Source organism: Sardina pilchardus, chromosome 23 (assembly GCF_963854185.1).
Source record: "Sardina pilchardus chromosome 23, fSarPil1.1, whole genome shotgun sequence".
NCBI lineage: Eukaryota > Metazoa > Chordata > Actinopteri > Clupeiformes > Clupeidae > Sardina > Sardina pilchardus.
The window spans coordinates 1,475,524-1,494,697 of NC_085016.1; the positions used below are offsets into that span (position 1 = coordinate 1,475,524).

Consider the following 19,174-nt stretch of genomic DNA (forward strand, 5'->3'; position numbering starts at 1 on the left):
TAATAAAACCTGTCCACGTGTTGATACCTGTTCTTCTACAGATGGTGATCTCATCTGAAACCTTACACTGTTGTGGTGAGAGTCAGATATGATCTTGGGAACTCCAAAAAGCTGACGATGCGATGAACAGCAAGAGGCTGACCGAGCCCTGGTGGTTAGGTTACATCATTGAGTTGTTCCAGAGGCGATGTGCAGTCCTCCACTGTCCACAGTTCAGACAAACTGCTCCATGTTAACAGCCTCCGTTCTGTAGCGAGTCCCACCGCATCCTCGACACCATGCAGTACAGGACGCTGGTGATGTACATGGAGATCGGCTGTTTCGTCTCGTGCCTCTGCGGCTGGATTCTCATCTGCTCCACGTTGGCTATTGAGTACTGGACCTGGTCTGAGGTGGGCAGTGTGGTGCTGACCACCTCCAACTACTACTCAAACCTGTGGATGGACTGCATCTCGGACACCACCGGGGTGTCGGACTGCAAGTACTACCCTTCCTTGCTGGCTCTCTCAGGTGAGACAACTCTTCATCTGTTAGGCCTACCTGTTGAATTAGTGTAAAAAAAATGACTAGATGAAGATCAAAATAAAAAGTGTGGAACAATCCCAACCAATATTCAGTTTTATGTGAAGGCACATGTGAAATGACTTGGCAGGAGGCATTTGGTCTCATTTCAGAAGTGACTTGGCAGGAGACTTGGTCTCATTTCATAAATGGCTCCTACAGACTTGTACTCTTCCTATCCCACCTCGGCAGTGTTTCTGCACGTGTGCCGAGCGCTGGCCATCGTGTCCGTGATCCTGGGCTTCTGGGCGGCCGTGCTCGCCCTGATTGGAATGAAGTGCACCAAGATAGGAGGGTCAGAGATGGCCAACGCCAGGGTCACTTTTGCTGCAAGCGTCACCTACCTTGCCTGTGGTAAGCCATAGCCAAAGGCAAAATAATAATAATATTGATAATAATATTGATAATAATAAGCTTTATTTGTATAGCACCTTTCATACGAGTGCAGCTTTACATTTAAAGTGCTTTACATTTGGAACATGTAACGCAATAGTACACATGGGTGCTAGCCCATTACTTTATAATCATTACATATCTATAAAGGCATACTTTTGATTTATTCACACCACAGGGCTAAGTAATATTTGATTCCATGACATTGTCTTCTCACTGCCCTTCTCGTCCGTCCATGCTCTTGTAGTTTCAGTTTATGTAACTTTGTCTGTGGGCCTTGTGTGTTTGTTTGTAACTTATGTATCTATGTGAAATCATGAGAGGTTTTTAAGTGTCTTGATGAGCACTACGAAAATTAAATGTATTATTACTACAATCTTATGTTTTTTTCTCTCAAGAGTTGATTCCTCCCATCTTGCAGGGTTTTCTGGAATGATAGTCTACTCCTGGTGGGGGAACAAAGTGCGCTCCGAGTTTGTAGATCCAAACTTCAGAGCCCAGAAGTGAGTAAATGCACTATGGACAAAGTTAACTACGAAGACTATCAAGAGTTACACTGCTCCATGAACAGAAATGTCTACTAAAGCATCTTTTAAATGTCCTATCTCCTTCAGATTTGAAATAGGAGCAGCTGTGTTTATTGGGTGGGGCGGATCCTGTCTGGTCATCGCTGCTGCTTCAGTCATGTGTTACTTCTCAGGACGAGAGGTCTTCTATAAAAAGTAACACTAATACAATAGAATTTAACTTCAACTTTATTATTTACACACACACACACACATACACACACACAATGGCTATAACCAATCTGTAATATGATTTCAGTATACTGTCATGTTGATAATACAATAGATCTCATACAATTCTTTCCTCAAAACCTCTTTTCATTAGTGGACAGAAACAACCCAGAAGTCAACCCAGGTCCTACGCTGCGGGGCGGCCCAGGTCCTACGTCACAGCGCGCACACGGACGTACATGCTGCCGGGATCGTCCAGGCCTGCGCTGACCTTCTCGGATTCTCCCAGGCGGACGCCGAAGCCCACTCCGGTTCCGCCGCTGTTCTCCGGGCAGGTCAGCCTGGCGAGCCAGGAGACCCGCAGCTCTAGAACCAAGTCGCCGCGCAGCCGCGACTCATTCGTCTGAGTGCTGCTGCTCCACAACAACAACAACAACAACAACAACAACGACAACAACAACTCGGACTCGTTTGTCTGAGTGCTGCTGGTCCACAACAACAACGTGAGTCTGTAAAGACTCGGACGGTAGCAGCACTCCTATTGGCTGAGGAGGCCATGTCAGTAAGAGGCCTTTTCACCTCTAGTTCTGAACATTACCTGCGTGGATTTCATTGCCAAATCATTTTGTATGTATTTAAAAAGAAATGTTCTGTCTGTTAGTATAAAGTGCTAAAAAAAGCTTCTCTCATAAAAAAATAATCATATTTCTACATGATACACCATATTTACAAAATCTACAGAAAAATATCATCTAAACATCAGGATTGACACAAATCTATAGATGGCAAATGCAAATATGAAGTATTTATTGTTTGTGTGTGTGTCTGTGGGGTGGGATGACTGGGACTGAGTGTAATTTATGGTCTGTAAGAAATAAAACCAATTCATCTTCCTATTGATCTTTGACCTATGACCTATTCATCTTCCTATTGACCTTTGACCTATGACCTATTCATCTTCCGAACTGCTCCAGTCGCTGACGGACACCAGACTGCTCTTCAGAGTGCTTCCTGTGCCGGCCTCCGTCAGGCCTGAAAAAGAAACCAGAAAGCGCTTTAGCCGTTTGCCATCACATTATTGTTGACCTTTAGTGTCAGGGTTAAGGCCAATTCATAGCTCCAGGTGACTGGTGTGACTCCATAAACTATGACATGAAGTCGTCATGAAACAGCGCAAATATTGTTGCATAGTCTGATTGGATATCAACCCAAAGTTCTTTTTTAAAGTCTATTTTTTTGCTTTACATACTGTAGGGTTACGCGACGTCTGTCAGTAACAATACGACACACGTCACCTGCACTATAAATCGACCATTATTCTCTTAAACTTAAAACCACTACTAAACACAGCAGCTTTTCCCCCCCTGTGTCCAAACCACGTACCAGGTTTTGGGCTGAGGCCAGGGGAGGGACCCCACACGCTCGTGCTGGAGGAGTCCAGAGTCTTCTGCACCAGGGTGAGGCTGGAGTTGGGCTTAGAAACGTCGTCCAGAGATGAGATGTCCCAGTCGTCGTCATCATCATCATCATCACCCTTCCCGTTCTGAAATACATAACACAAACGTGACATGCTGATTTATCGCTGTTCTCTCACATGCTAATGTGCCAACTGCATAAATCTGACGATGAATGGTTTGTAACGAGACTGAGAAGAGCGTGAGGGTGTGTGGTTATGGAAGTTATGGAAATGACTGAACAGCATAACGTGAAGTTATGGGAATGACTGAACAGCATAACGTGAAGTTATGGGAATGACTGGACAGCATAACGTGAAGTTATGGGAATGATTGAACAGCATAATGTGAAGTTATGGGAATGATTGAGCAACAGCATAACGTGAAGTTATGGGAATGACTGAGTAACAGCATAATGTGGGGTTATGGGAATGACTGAACAGCATAACGTGAAGTTATGGGAATGACTGAGCAACAGCATAATGCGGGTCCGACTCTCAAAAACTCAAATTTGATCACAGTTTACACTGTGGGATCTCAGGTCAGGTGAAGAGTCAATCTGATCAAACCTAAACACATCGTCGGTTCCCCAGGATAGTGAGTACTTGTTCTCTTTGCTGATGTAGGCTTCACTAAGGCTAGCTTCCATAACACATGGCATCTCTCTCTACACCTTACTGGACTGCTACACAATAACAAACAGCAGACACATCAGTGACAGAAGAACGCGTACCTTGAGTTCTTGCACCACCTCCTTGCTCTTGGGAATAGATTTCATGCTATTGTGGGTCCCAAAGTAATTTGCTGTGTTGATGGTGTTGATGCTTCCTGCCAGTTTAGCCGGCCCCTGGTCCGCCAGCTGGTTCTCCAGGTTCCTTGTTAAGTCTTTCACATGATGGCCTGGAGGGACATCAAATTGAATTTCCGTTTAACAATATTGTATAAAGTTAAGATGATGGACTTTTTAACCACACTATAGGTAATTCAGTTAATACTGTATTTCTTATTGTATATTACATTACATTACAATTGGATGACACTTTTTAACCAAAGTGTATATCTTTAGTAGAGGTAGCATTGTAAATAGGGGTGTAATGCATCCCTGACGGAGTCAGAGAGAGAGAAGAGAAGAGAGAGATAGTCTAACAGGGGAGCTACACCAGATGCGTAACTGAAGCGTTCCGTTCGCGACGCGTAAAATCCATTTTAGAAGATGGGTCTATTTTTTTCGAATGTACGTGCCACTGTCGCGTCTGGTGTAGCTACTTCCATTGACTACAGTGATAATTAACTGCTGCGACCGGCTGCAACATACGCGTCGCGAACGGAACGCTTCAGTTACGCATCTGGTGTAGCTCCCCTGTAAGAGAGAGAGAGAGAGGGAGAGAGAGAGCGTGTCTGTGAAGAGTACATCCGTACCAAGAGCCTTGTGTCCAGGCGTCCTGCGGCTCATGGGACTGGAGTTCTGCTGCTGCGTGCTGATCTCCTCCAGATCGCTGCCCTCGGTCCAGCCTCCGTCGCGCTCCACCGCAGCGCTCGAGCGCTCTCTGCACACCAGCACCTGCGGAGCGAGTGCCCTGGGGACGGCCACGGGCTGGCTTCCCACGCAGGAGCTTCTCTTTGAGCTCGGAGGCACCAGCCCTTCCTCAGACTCATCATCTGAACTGACCTGATGTGCCCTAGTGAATGACATAGGAACGCAAGAATATTATTACCTAGAGAACGACATAAGAACGCAAGAACATTATTACCTGACAATTATTACCTATTATTACGGATTTTTTAAGTATTTTGAATGATGCTATTTATCCTAGATAATATGATCACATACAAAGATCCATCCACAACCAATGAGTCTTTAGTTAGTGGAGTATATGGTCATCTGTAGAGAAGACACTTACTTAGGTGTGGAGGTGCTGGGTTGGGCTTTTGTCCTGGATATGCTGGATGCTTTTGGGGTCTGCAACTGTTTGGCTGGAGCATCTGAAATCGTCCGACTTCCTTGAGACCACAGGCTACTGGACATGGTCCTTGGCAGAGCCACTGAAAACACAGAAATATACACACACATGTGACAAAACACACAGAATATACAGTTCATACACAGGTGACAAAACATGCAGAAATATACACACACGTGTGACAAAAACACACTGAATATACATACACGTGTGACAAAACACAGCCATTTTGGCAGACACGGTTTCATGAATCACGGATTATGAAAATGGTAGATAAACAAAAAACAGTAGCAACTATGAATGTTTGGATTTATTTCGAATGTCAGTTCTTCATACAATACTATGTTCTTTTTTTACACTTGTGTTATGTGTGGGGTTGTCAAGTGCAGAACAGCAGCGCTGTAAACATAAACACATTCTAAACATAATGCGCTAAATAAGACGTGTACCTGGAGCGTCTCTTGTCCTGCGCTGCTTCTCTGGGGCGGAGCTGCAGCCCGCTAGTCTGTCCTGCACCCTCTGGTCCAGTCGGAGTGACAGCTCCGCTCGGACGCGCTGGTGCCGAGGACCGTCCACGACCAGACAGCTCCGCTTCTGACGAACCTCCATCGTGAGGCGGTTATATTCTCCTTGAGAGAGGCCTCGTGTTTCCTGAATAACGTTTATTCATTTATTTATTTTTTTACAGATGCTAACTAGTGCCATAACTATGTAATAAAACATGCATGGCTACATTAGCTATTTTATAGGGTACAGGAAATCAGAACTTACTGATGAAATGTGTTAGCGTTAGTGAATCAGTACTTACTGATGTAATGGGTTAGCGTTAGCGAATCAGTACTTACTGATGTAATGGGTTAGCGTTAGCGAATCAGTACTTACTGATGAAATGCTTTAGCGTTAGCGAATCAGTACTTACTGATGTAATGCGTTAGCGTTAGCGAATCAGTACTTACTGATGAAATGCGTTAGCGTTAGCGAATCAGTACTTACTGATGTAATGGGTTAGTTAGCGTTAGTGAATCAGTACTTACTGATGAAATGTGTTAGCGTTAGTGAATCAGTACTTACTGATGAAATGTGTTAGCGTTAGCGAATCAGTACTTACTGATGTAATGGGTTAGCGTTAGCGAATCAGTACTTACTGATAAAATGCTTTAGCGTTAGCGAATCAGTACTTACTGATGTAATGCGTTAGCGTTAGCGAATCAGTACTTACTGATGAAATGCGTTAGCGTTAGCGAATCAGTACTTACTGATGTAATGGGTTAGCGTTAGCGAATCAGTACTTACTGATGTAATGCGTTAGCGTTAGTGAATCAGTACTTACTGATGAAATGCGTTAGCGTTAGCGAATCAGTACTTACTGATGTAATGCCCAGAGAGTGAAGCTCATCCCCAAGGGTCTGTTCCACGATCTCTCTCATCTCTCGCTTGGCCGCTGGGTTCTTCAGGAACTCTTTCACCCTCTCCTGAACCTCAAGTGAAATGGTTTTCTTCTCTGATATGCTTGAAGAATCTGCAAAATCAAACACACGTTTACGACTTGTGATCTTCACTCTGGCCAATTGTGAGTAATGGCGAGCACTGCCTTTTATAGCAGAACAAACATCACAGCGCAGAGGCACATGGTCGATATTCAGATGGTCTCTTATGAGCACTGATGGGAAGGACACGAGGTGAACACAGACAGAGGTCATACATGACCTGTCCAGGGTTCCCACTCTACCCACTCTTCCCCCTCTACATCAAATGGACAATTCCATGACCTTTCCCTGACAACCCCCCCCCCTGAAATTCCATGACTCATTATATACTGTAATTAATAGAACAATATACTGACCAATGATTTCAGAGCGCCAGCGTAGCATTCATACTTTTTTAGAGTGAGATGAATAAATAGGCATTGAGTAGACAGAGTTGGGCTACTCAAACAAGCAGTACAGCCAGAGAGGGTTAATGAGCACTGAGTAATGAAGGACCTTTGGTGAAGCTAATCAGCAGATATACACAAATGCTGTGTTTTGGAAGTACATTTTTAACTGCTACAACAAAATTCCCTAATATTCTATGACTTTGCCTTAAAGATGATAAAATTACAGCAACTTTCCATGTTTGGAATAGACTTCCGAAAATTCCATGATATTCCAGAAATCTCATGACCCGTGGGAACCCTGGCTGTCTTACGTGGCAGGAGTAGAGGTGATATCGCAGCACCAAGCAACATGCACACATGGACATCAAAGCATTCCGCACCATTACAGATGAAGCCCATCGTGAAATAAAATATGAGGTTTGCACAGGCCACGGAATGAGACCATGCATTCGGAAGACAGCATGCCACGGGGAGCAGGCCGGTTACCTCGGTCCTCGTCTGAGAGCTCCACTATGGGGTCCAGCTTTGGGAGCACCAGGGGGTGCTCTGATTGACAGGAGCACAGGGAGGTGGGACAACAGCACGGAATTTTAGGTGAGGGTTCTACAGTGGAATACTACCAGGTTTTGCTGTTCTAATGGGGGGTCTACAGGTGACACTGTGCCTAATATGGCAAAGGTGGCCACTTACCATGCATGGCTGGCTGGACTTTGGGTGCTGGGTCAGTGACTAATGAGAGAGAAGAACACGGTGAGCTTTATGACATAGGACAGTGTAGACCAGAGCCATATAAAGAGAGAGTTGCGACAACCCGGGTACAGAAAATTCGGTTTGTGACGTGGTTCGTGTAACTTTAAGTAGTTCAAATAGTTCTTGGAAGCGATTTTGACTGTTCGTTAGAATCATAAAATAACCGTCTTTTACTGTCTGTTAACGAGTGTTCGATCCTAACTTCCGGGAACTATTGTTGAGAAAATATGGAACATTAGCGTCAATGGAGTTGTCGCAACTCTCTCTTTATATGGCTCTGGCGTAGACTAGACAATTTAGGATAAGGTGTCACAATATCCCAATGCTGACAGACACTGAAATTCTAGACTGTAGGTGTACATGTACATACCTTCATGTTTCACAACAATCGTAGGAGGGTTTGCAGAAACCTTCTTCACCTGTGGGGCCATCAAAGAAAACGTACATTTCTTTTAATCCATTATTTTGATCTTAACTATTCCAAGTGTTGACAATATTTAATTTACCTTATTTTAACTTCTCACTATTCTGTCCTCATAGTGTCTATTCTAACAAATAGGTGCTATGCCCACTGAGAAGTCTACCTCTTCACTGTCCTTAAAGGGCCATTCACACGATAACTATAATGATTACTATAAACAAATATCGATTTCGTTAATATGAATAACGACGTTCACACATAAACTATAAAGATAACCACATGAAGAACAATATCATTCGGGATCATTTTCAGAACGATTTTGACAACGATAAGAAGCTAACAGCCAATCAGAACCCATCTCATTTTAGCCATCGCATTCATTAACACGGAGAGACGTATCGTTGCTTATCGTTGTTCTCCATCACATTCATTAACAGAGAGACGTATCGTTGCTTGTCGTTGTTCTCCATCACATTCATTAACACGGAGAGACGTGTCGTTGCTTGTCGTTGTTCTTGGCATGAGTGCCCCTTCGGAGGGCAGGCTGGTGCCCAAGCTGGTAGTGATGGCTGGGATTAGTCCAGCTGGGGCCCAAGTTAAAGAGCTTAGAAAGGACTCATCGCAGCAGTAGAGTAAACAAGACTGGGGGTAAGGATGGGCCACCAGCAACTGGGGGTAAGGATGGGCCACCAGCGACTGGGGGTAAGGATGGGCCACCAGCAACTGGGGGTAAGGATGGGCCACCAGCGACTGGGGGTAAGGATGGGCCACCAGCGACTGGCATGTTTGTACAATGTGATGTCTCTTCAAAGAGATGGACTTATACAAATCAAACAAACAAGGCCAAAGTCAGCAATTAATTAAGTTATTATTACAGCAGCTACACACAGTATATTTAGCTTTCTACATCTAGCTAGCTTATGACAGAGTTGCTCCTTTGTGTCTGAACAGGCGTTTGCTAAGGATCACAAACACCCTTTACTAGCATCTGTACAATAGAACACCATGTGACAGATGGCTTTATTTGGAAAACAATATATATTCCTTTTATATTTGACTGCTGTCCAACATGGGCCATTCATATGATTTGGATGTAACAAGGAACAGATAGGTCTACGGCAAGCCCAAGAGATCACAATGCTGGACAAGAGAACAAACAATTTTCTAATGTCCCCGAGGAGTGTGCTTAATGCAGCTGTTTCCCATGCTCAATGTCCAGGGTGAACCTGGGTAAACCTCTAGCAGGAAAAGCAGCCTGCGTTTAGGAAAAACAGCATTAGCTGTGTAACTGTGTTGGAGGAGAATGGACTCTGAAGACCACAGTCATTAAGGCTCATCAACATCCTCCGTCATATCTGAGGAGCGATACGACTGCGGAAGGTCCAGCTGGCGAGGCTAATGCAGGATATCCTGAACAAGTTATCTACGTCCTGTGCACAGCGCTCGACTGACCTGCGGGGCCTGATGGCGAAGCTCCTTTCCCTGCCGCAACGGCTGATTGGCCACTCGCTCCGTGACCTGCGGGGCCTGATGGCGAAGCTCCTTTCCCTGCCGCAACGGCTGATTGTCCAGTCGCTCCGCGGGTCTACGACTCTGCTCAGCCAGACTCTTCTGCAGGCGGCGCATGTCCCCGTTCAGCTGAGGAGACATACGGTAAACAAGGATAATGTTTTCAATAAATGTTTTCACGCGTAATGGACAGTGTGCGGAATTCTCTCTTTTAATTATAACTGGTTAACCTACTCCAACGCACATGTCCCCACAAAAGAGGTGTGCAAAAGCGCTGGTAAACTAAGTTATCAGAGACACTCAAAGCTGTTGACCTTTACATTTATTCATTTGGCAGACACGTTTATCCAAAGTGAATTACAGCAATCAAATAACATTTAAGCTATTAACATTTAAGCATTTTAACAATTAAGCTAATTAAAGCTGTTAGATGCAATTATCTATTTTCAAAACGTACAAACCCTGGCCCATGCCTGAATTTAAACCCAGTGGGTGAGAATTGTAAGGCCTGCATTAAACAAGGAAAATGCTTCTGAACCCAGAGATTTAAAACTCTAGTCTACAGGCTATGTACACAGATGCTATAGAATCCTTCATACCTGATTCTTCGCGGTCTCATGTTCCTTTTGGATTTTCAGCAATCTGTCAGTCCACTTCTCTTCCTGTATAATGATACATAGATAGCAATAAGCACACTACAGTAATTTCTTGTGTATTACCGCATTAAGCCGCAGGACAGTATTTCATGCGAGTTAAAAGCAACAACCCCATATTAATACCATATTAACTGCTCAGGTGTATCAACCTCATAGCTGAAGGAATTTAGCAAAATCAACGTGTAAGACGCGGCTAATAGTGGGGATATTACGGTAGTCCATAATAATAACAGATGTATGACATAAGCAGCTCTATGTGGCTGCAGGTCTTATGGGAATGCTGATGTGGCTGCATGTCTTATGGGAATGCTGATGTGGCTGCATGTCTTATGGGAATGCTATGTGGCTGCATGTCTTATGGGAATGCTGATGTGGGAATGCTGATGTGGCTGCATGTCTTATGGGAATGCTGATGTGGGAATGCTGATGTGGCTGCATGTCTTATGGGAATGCTGATGTGGCTGCATGTCTTATAGGAATGCTGATGTGGCTGCATGCCTTATGGGAATGCTGATGTGGCTGCATGTCTTATGGTCATGCTGATGTGGCTGCATGTCTTATGGGAATGCTGATGTGGGAATGCTGATGTGGCTGCATGTCTTATGGGAATGCTGATGTGGCTGCATGTCTTATGGGAATGCTGATGTGGGAATGCTGATGTGGCTGCATGTCTTATGGGAATGCTGATGTGGCTGCATGCCTTATGGGAATGCTGATGTGGCTGCATGTCTTATGGTCATGCTGATGTGGCTGCATGTCTTATGGGAATGCTGATGTGGGAATGCTGATGTGGCTGCATGTCTTATGGGAATGCTGATGTGGCTGCATGTCTTATGGGAATGCTGATGTGGGAATGCTGATGTGGCTGCATGTCTTATGGGAATGCTGATGTGGCTGCATGTCTTATAGGAATGCTGATGTGGCTGCATGTCTTATGGGAACGCTGATGTGGGAATGCTGATGTGGCTGCATGTCTTATGGGAACGCTGATGTGGGAATGCTGATGTGGCTGCATGTCTTATGGGAACGCTGATGTGGGAATGCTGATGTGGCTGCATGTCTTATGGGAATGCTGATGTGGCTATGCTGATGTGTCTGCATGTCTTATGGGAATGCTGATGTGTCTGCATGTCTTATGGGAATGCTGATGTGGGAATGCTGATGTGGCTGCATGTCTTATGGGAATGCTGATGTGGCTGCATGTCTTATGGGAATGCTGATGTGGGAATGCTGATGTGGGCTGCATGTCTTATGGGAATGCTGATGTGGCTGCATGTCTTATGGGAATGCTGATGTGGCTGCATGTCTTGTGGGAATGCTGACCTGCGCCTGCAGCTTCTGCTCCAGAGTGACGATCTCCTGCTGGTGTTTGCCGCGCTCGCCCGGCGCGTGTGTGTCCTCGTGAGCGTCTGGGCGCGTGGTCCTCCTCTTCGTCTCGCGTTGCGTGGTCCCCTGCGTCCCCTCTTGAGCCCTGGACACCAGCTCGCGGTTGGTCTCCTGGACCTTTGCTAATTGCTAAGGAATAGTGTGCCATAACAGTAAGCAATAAGCCCCGAGAGGCCGCCGTTTGCACTGATCTTAGAGCAGCTGAGGGGGATTTTAGGCGCTCCACTTGCGCCTCGTGCCTAACAACACCCCTTAGCTGTCCTATGATCAGTGCAAACGGCGGCCTTTCGGGGCTTATTGCAGAAAAATGCTACAAGAGGCTTCAAACTGTTCCTGTCAAATGTTCCACCCAAATAAGAACTTCATCACAATCATTAGCTCTCAGAGCTGGGATAGTGTGCAGTCGCCGGAGAGTTGTTGGCTCAATTCCCGGCTTCCACCGTTGTGCCCTTGAGCAAGGCACTTAACCCCAAGTTGCTCCAGGGACAATGTAATGACAATGTAATCCCTTGTAATATAGTTGACATACGTCAAGTCACTTCAGATGAAATAAATGTCTGGTAAATGTAATGTAATTAACATCACGTTATGATGAAAATAAAACTACTATAATAACACAACCTTAATGGAGGCCTGTGACAAGTTTGACAAGGGCTAATGACAACAGGTGCACTTCAAACCTCAACTTCAAAGACAATCATCTGTTATGACCTCATGTTTCTTTATTTCCTGCTTTTTTCTCCCTTTGTAGCTAATTATGTTGACTTTACTGTTATTGAGAAAGTATCATAAATAAAAAGTTGTATAAAAAGCCGTTCACCTGCTCCAGCAGCGTGTTCTTGTGATAGAGCGTATCAACGTCTCTCTGACAGTGCTGCCTGATCTCCTCTATCCGTCGCTCCATGGTCCTCCTCTCGTCCGCCTTCCACTCCTCCAGGTCCCGGATCAGCTCCTCCTGCCGCTCATTCAGATCTCTCTCCTGCAGGACACAGACACACTTATCATCAGGAGTTCAGGACACAGACACACTTATCATCAGGACAGATCTCTCTCCTGCAGGACACAGACACACTTATCATCAGGACACAGACACACTTATCACCGGGACACAGACACACTTATCACCAGGACACAGACACACTTATCATCAGGACAGATCTCTCCTGCAGGAGACAGACACACTTATCACCGGGACACAGACACACTTATCACCGGGACACAGACACACTTATCATCAGGACACAGACACACTTATCATCAGGACACAGACACACTTATCATCAGGGCAGATCTCTCTCCTGCAGCACACAGACACACTTATCACCGGACACAGACACACTCATCATCGCGACAGCAATAGTCATAACACCTCAATTGGGTGACAAAACTATGAATTTGCAGAACTCTGATGCTAATTAGTCTTTAGAAGCAAATTAGCAAGAATGTCTGTGAGCATGAGAGATAGAGAATGAAAGAAGTGTGTATGTAAGTGTGTGTGTGTGTTGACGAGCGAGTGGTCACCTGAGTAGCCTTGGCCACGCCGGCCTGCTGCTGCGTGTCCAGCTGAGAGCGGGTCAGCGAGAGCTGCTCCTTCAGCCGCTCCATCTCCTCCTGCAGACGCACACACTGCACCTTCTTCTGCCCGTCCGTCAGGAGCTCTGAGCGGAGACAGGTTCATATGATGTCACACATCTGTTCTTACTCCCGAGAGCAGATACGGCTCTTAACAGTGGAGTACGGACGAGCTTTACAGTAAAGGGACTCACTGATATCATAATCCTCCAGGTGTCTGCGCTGCATATGACCCTGCAGGAACGTGGCGTTCATGAACGCTTTGTCACAGTGGTGGCACTGAAAGAGAAACACATCACATCCTGTTATAGACTGATAGACTGATGAACAAAACACAAAAACACAACACAAACACATCACTAACACATCACTAACACATCATATTTACACAGTGCCTTTCAAGGCACCAAAAGAGCTTCACAGTGAAGGGGGAACCTCACTAACCACCACCCATGTGTAGAACCCACCTGGGGAACCTCACTAACCACCACCCATGTGTAGAACCCACCTGGGGAACCTCACTAACCACCACCCATGTGTAGAACCCACCTGGGGAACCTCACTAACCACCACCCATGTGTAGAACCCACCTGGGGAACCTCACTAACCACCACCCATGTGTAGCACCCACCTGGGGAACCTCACTAACCACCACCCATGTGTAGAACCCACCTGGGGAACCTCACTAACCACCACCAATGTGTAGAACCCACCTGGGGAACCTCACTAACCACCACCCATGTGTAGCACCCACCTGGGGAACTTAACTGAACTTATGTTGGGAATTTATCCAGGACACTGGGAAACCTCCCACTTTTTGCGATGTGTCATGGGATCTTAAAGTCGGTTTAACTTCTAATCCTAAGGACAGTGGCGATGGTTAGTGAAGTTCTGTTACCACTAGGAAACACGCACAAATGTTCCCGTTCCCGAAATATCAAGTGCCATGTCCAACAGTGGAAACCCCCCTTTGAGTACCTAGATACAAGGCAGCTGCTGCTGTTGTTGTTGTTGTTGTTGTTGTTGTAAACATACGGCTTTAACACGGTTTAACATGTCATATGAAGGATGCAGATGTGAACTGATTGAGCTGTTTTGCATCATTCTTTTAAAAAAACACCAGATGCATTACAGGCCAGTCTATCCTCTCTGTTGCACAGCACGGCTTGGCTTACTGCTAGGCTACATCATCATAATCTGCTGTATCACCATGATAACCTTCTAAATCTGATAAAAACCAATGAACCCAATAAAAACAAATGAATTCTTCTATCAGAAAAAGCCACGAAAAATCACCTATCACACATCACACTCAACACTGAACTGTGAACAGCTGCTGCCCAAACTAAATGTCTGACATACTATCTGTGATTGAGCGAGTGAGTTTGTTGGGTGTGTGAGCACCACTGGCTGATAATGGCATTAGAGAGCGTTCTTTGTGTGGATAAATGCAGTAGATTGCTTAATGGCCCAAATCATCTGTGAAATTACATTAGAGACTGAAGACAGAGAGCACATATGGGAAATTACCTCCTTAAAGGCCTAAAAGTCTTAAAACAACACAACAATTTGCAATTTGTCAAAACAAATTGGTCTCAAATAAATCACATCTTGGGTCTCAAAAGACAAACACATATTACTGCCACTGTTTAACCATTTGCTCAACTGAATGGCTGAAATTGCACACACACAAGTAGACCCCTGTAGATAATAACAGTTGGCGTTTGAGCAGAGTTAGCTCTGGTGCGTGTGTGTGTGTCAAACACCAATAGTTCCGACAGCAGCGGCTGCTCATGAGCAAAAAGGTCAACGCAGGAAAGCGCTAGCCAGAGAGGTCTCCAACAGAGGAGGAAGACGCGGCATCTTGAGTGATTTAAGAGACCCAGCGGTGAGGGGGGAGGGGCGTGTGTTTAGCACCCTTAAGTACAAAGGGATTGTGCCGCTGTTGTCACCCGCCGACACCATCTGCTCCCCCCCCGTTCCCAATGCTGGGTCTGAATGACGCTATTCATAATTAGCTGTATGTGTGTGTGTGTGTGTGTGTGTGTGTTCACGGACACTATGGCATGGGCTGCATCTCCCGAACAGAGACAGACAAAAACATCAGCAGTGGATAAAGCCAGTGGGTCTAAATCAGCGTGCAAAGGCCTATTTTGAGGAGTGCACTGTGTTTTTTAATACAGGCTCATGAAATAGGCTACAGGGCTATTTTTAGACACAGGCTTCTTAATTGAAAAGCTCAGTCAACATCATATGAGCATATGCCTATCGCTGTGCTCTCAGCTCAGCACTCTGTAGAGGAAAAATACGGCCATAAAAATGAACACCGTTGTTAGAGCCTATAGTAATATGTGCAATATCATTTATAATCAGTAACCCTTAAGTCAGCGTGCCTTGGTGTTTGGGTTTGACCTTTTGTGCGCCTTAGACCCATAAAGGCTGAGAACCTCTGGAACAGGTTATGCTTCGCTGCTGGGCAATAGAACACTATTTAGTGACCTGAATGGTGGGGATGTGCCAACAGGGTTCCAGTGGCCTAGTTAAATAACGTTCCTAAGTAACCTGCGAGAGAGAAGTCCGACACACCAGACACACACACACACACACACACACACACACACACACATACACATACACACACACACACACACACACACACACACACACCAGACACACACACACACACACACACACACACACCTTGAAGTAGCCCGTGAGGCCGGTGCTGATCATGGCTTGCTGCGAGGCGATGATCTTCTTCCTCTGCTTGAGCTCCTCTTTGAGTGCCTTCAGCTCGTCGGCGCTGTTGCGGAGCGCGAGGTGCGCCTGCTCCTTCTCGCCGCGCTCGGCCTGCGCCCTCTCCTCGGCCGCCTGCAGGGCGGCGCTCAGGTAGTCCTGCGAGTGCAGCAGGTACTCCACCGTCAGCTGCGACAGCCGGAAGAGCTTCAGCAGCGCCCCGTCCACGGGCGCCTGGCACCGCTGGCACCGCTCGGCCTCCACGCTGCAGAAGGTCACGCCCGCGATGTGCTCCTGCAGCGTCTGGAAGTCCAGCTCGCTCGCCACGCGCTCAACGTCCAGCGCGCCCAGCCGACGCCAGTCCACGCTCTCGCGCCGCGTGCGGAACCTGAAGGGCGGGAGCGGCACGGCAGCGGACGAGGCGGACGAGGCGGAGGCTTGGGTGGACATGGTGCCCACTGAGCCTGTGTGCTGGCTGTGCCCGGACTGGTGGCTCTGAGGAGAGCTGAGCAGCGAGGGGATCCCCACAGATGTCTGGGCACCCTGGCCGTCCACCTGATAAGGGTAGTAGATGTTGTTGAAGAAAGGCTGTAAAGAGAAAAGAATAAGAGAGGCTATTAGGATTACAGACAAAAGACCACAGGAAAACGTTGGGATATACTGTATATATTACTCAAAACGTCTTCGAGGACAACGATGAAACCTTAATACAGTCTATGAATGAAACGCGATGTTTCAATATGGGAACGATAGTATTTACATTAGCCTAAGCAAAGAGCCGAAATTCGACGCCTCCACAATAACATACCCTTGTCTTAAGAAATACAACGCAATCGCTGAAAGGACGCAGAAGACAACATTGATGACAGCAATCCGGTATCTTTTTCAACACAATGGCAAAAGCATGTTGTTCAGCCTCGGTGTGGTGGTCTTACCATCTCAGCCTCTCTTCTCTGCTATGACAATCGCGCGAGCTAGCGCCTGACGGCGACTCCGAGGCTGTGCGTCCTGTTGGTCACCATGGAAACAAACATAAGCGTGTGAGCACAGGCACCAGCAATGCAAACAATCCTACAAGCAATTAAACATTATCTACCTAACTAGCAAAGCATGGCTGGAAATAAATGTTTAAGAGAGGCAACATTAATGTAAGACCTAAAAAAAAAAGATTGCTCTTTCACCTAACCTCTAACTTTAATTCTGGTGTCATTTTGAAGTCATAACCGGATTGATATTATCGATAGCGTTTCACTTCATATCAACTAATAGACTACATTTTTCAAATCGTGGGTGCATGACAGCAACTAATTGACTTATTTCACACATTATTAGTGTATTAACTACCTTGATATGTCTACACGTGTTAGCCAAGTCATCCAATATTAGTAAATTAGCTATCCAAGCTGACATACTTGCCACGGTTGAAGTGGAGAGCATGAGGTGTTAGCAAGAAGGTTGCCACGTTTAAAAGCTATTGGCACTGTCTACTTTCTGGAGTTTTTACTTTGGGGCAAAACATAACGTGTGTCGTTGGGTCTGCTAGCATCTAGATATCTAACCACGAACACAACGCTACTGGAGCATACTGTTAGGAATAAATGGCTCGCTTACAAGTTAGTGGCTTTTGTTATCAATATAAGTTATCAACGTAAATCATAAACAATTCATAACATAACATTACGTGTGATTGGTCCTGCACTTTCAAAACCATGACTTCAATTCCACAAGATGGTTTAGTGAAGTTCCTGCATCTTCGCTATAACATTATCGTAACGCCATCAAGTCGGGGCAAGAGTCACAGACAAAAGGCATGCCCCAACATTCCGAAGTTCCCCAAAAACGGATAAAGATTCCAAAGCACGAGAAATCAAAGTTCCGAAATTCTTCTGATTTAATATTTTGTTATAATTTTAGAGCCACCACATGCTTAGGAATTCTGAAATATCTGAGTTTTTGTTTACTTTTTACTGCCTATTTTGAATGCCGTTTGCACTTACAACAGTAACGTTAACTGTGAAATTCCAGGAAAGTTATCATGCGAACTAGTGATAGTCAAAAATCAATTTGTCTGGGTTATTATTTTCAAGTTATAATAATGTAATTCTTTGCAATTACGGGTGGAATAGTATCCACTCAGGTTTTCTGTGGTAATCATGTTTTCAAGTATTTTGACGTTACACATTTGTTTCCCTCGTGGATCAAAACGAGAATTGTTAGGGCCTGAGGAAAAGTTTAACGTTAGTTCATACGCAACTAGCCATCATCCCTGAACGTATCTAAACTTGTACAGATGTATTTTAAAAGACCCGTACTTAGCTAATATAGGGTGGAATCGTGAAGGAAAATGTAGCTAACTTGCCAGATGGTCGGCTAACTAATCTCAGTTCTGTAACGTTAACGTTAATAGCTGGATTGCTAAATGTGCAGCATTAAAACAAAGTGAAATGCTGTAAATTGAGATAACTCACCTGAACTGGTGATATTTCCGACAACTATTCCCAGTCGTGAAGTGTAAAAAGTAAGTTTATGGTAAATATGTACTGATGTAAAACATTCCAAAGCCTGCGCATCACCCAAGTGGCCGAAAAGTTGCACGGCCTGCAAGCGTGGGGGAGGGGAGGACATTCTGGGGTGCAGAGGATTTAAAATCATTTACGTTTCTATGCGTGCGAATGGTGCTAATCTTCCAAAGGTGCAACCTTCACACGTGTTCTATTACTCCCGTTTTTTTGACCCACAGGTAGATGCAGACAAACTCAGGTCAAAGCAAAAATGCCCAAACATGCATGAATGCCTCACTTGGGCACTGCTCGTTTGTTGACCTAATTTTCCCATATTTTACACTGGTTCTTTCAAATATGTAATAGCCTAAAATTAAGTTGTGTGATTAGGCCAAGTGATCATACTTATGATTTTATACGGCTCCGGATTTCATTAGCCTTTGCTGCCCACAAGTGGCTATAGTCTGCATAGCCTGGTTATGTTGAGAAGAACATCTCAAACATGGCCTCTACCAGCTCTGATGAATATTCTTATTTGACCACTAGATGTGACACCCCTGCACTGTAGTGTCTTGATTATGTTCACGTTTTTTCTGGGCTATCTTTTAAAAACACACATTCAATTAATTTTCTGCAAGCCATCTTTCCTGTCCTGACTTTT

At 45.3% G+C, this 19,174-nt stretch overlaps 2 protein-coding genes across 4 annotated transcripts; one reads left to right on the forward strand and one right to left on the reverse strand.

The window, feature by feature from the left end:
- The first annotated feature begins 188 nt into the window (after positions 1 to 188).
- On the forward strand, positions 189 to 2,589 carry cldn10d (claudin 10d). The gene is made up of 5 exons (XM_062528094.1): positions 189 to 510; positions 754 to 915; positions 1,376 to 1,457; positions 1,569 to 1,676; positions 1,846 to 2,589. Exons 1-5 carry the CDS (start codon positions 279 to 281, stop codon positions 2,096 to 2,098), a joined length of 837 nt encoding a protein of 278 aa, XP_062384078.1. The 5' UTR covers positions 189 to 278; the 3' UTR covers positions 2,099 to 2,589.
- Positions 2,489 to 18,600, reverse strand: dzip1 (DAZ interacting zinc finger protein 1). 3 transcript variants are annotated; one of them, XM_062528091.1, is made up of 20 exons: positions 18,481 to 18,600; positions 16,948 to 17,020; positions 15,977 to 16,600; positions 13,471 to 13,555; positions 13,226 to 13,362; positions 12,525 to 12,683; positions 11,642 to 11,833; positions 10,262 to 10,324; positions 9,606 to 9,791; positions 8,103 to 8,151; positions 7,673 to 7,711; positions 7,469 to 7,528; positions 6,474 to 6,625; positions 5,556 to 5,757; positions 5,047 to 5,188; positions 4,565 to 4,824; positions 3,879 to 4,045; positions 3,075 to 3,234; positions 2,627 to 2,723; positions 2,489 to 2,592 (listed from the first exon to the last, which is right to left on the reverse strand). In XM_062528091.1, exons 2-19 carry the CDS (start codon positions 16,948 to 16,950, stop codon positions 2,641 to 2,643), a joined length of 2,763 nt encoding a protein of 920 aa, XP_062384075.1. In that variant the 5' UTR covers positions 16,951 to 17,020; positions 18,481 to 18,600; the 3' UTR covers positions 2,489 to 2,592; positions 2,627 to 2,640. The 3 variants fall into 3 exon arrangements, with proteins under 3 accessions (XP_062384075.1, XP_062384076.1, XP_062384077.1); XM_062528092.1 differs by lacking the exon at positions 18,481 to 18,600 and adding an exon at positions 17,694 to 17,799; XM_062528093.1 differs by lacking the exon at positions 7,469 to 7,528.
- Positions 18,601 to 19,174: the final 574 nt, after the last annotated feature.

Coding starts and splice junctions, on each gene's coding strand:
- cldn10d (XM_062528094.1), top strand. CDS start 279: ATGCAGTACAGGACGCTGGTGATGTACATGGAGATCGGCTGTTTCGTC. Junction 511..753: donor TTCCTTGCTGGCTCTCTCAG/GTGAGACAACTC, acceptor CCACCTCGGCAG/TGTTTCTGCACGTGTGCCGA. Junction 1,458..1,568: donor CCAAACTTCAGAGCCCAGAA/GTGAGTAAATGC, acceptor TATCTCCTTCAG/ATTTGAAATAGGAGCAGCTG.
- dzip1 (XM_062528091.1), bottom strand. Junction 8,152..9,605: donor TTCGCCATCAGGCCCCGCAG/GTCAGTCGAGCG, acceptor ATGGCCCCACAG/GTGAAGAAGGTTTCTGCAAA. Junction 2,724..3,074: donor TGGCCTCAGCCCAAAACCTG/GTACGTGGTTTG, acceptor TTTCTTTTTCAG/GCCTGACGGAGGCCGGCACA.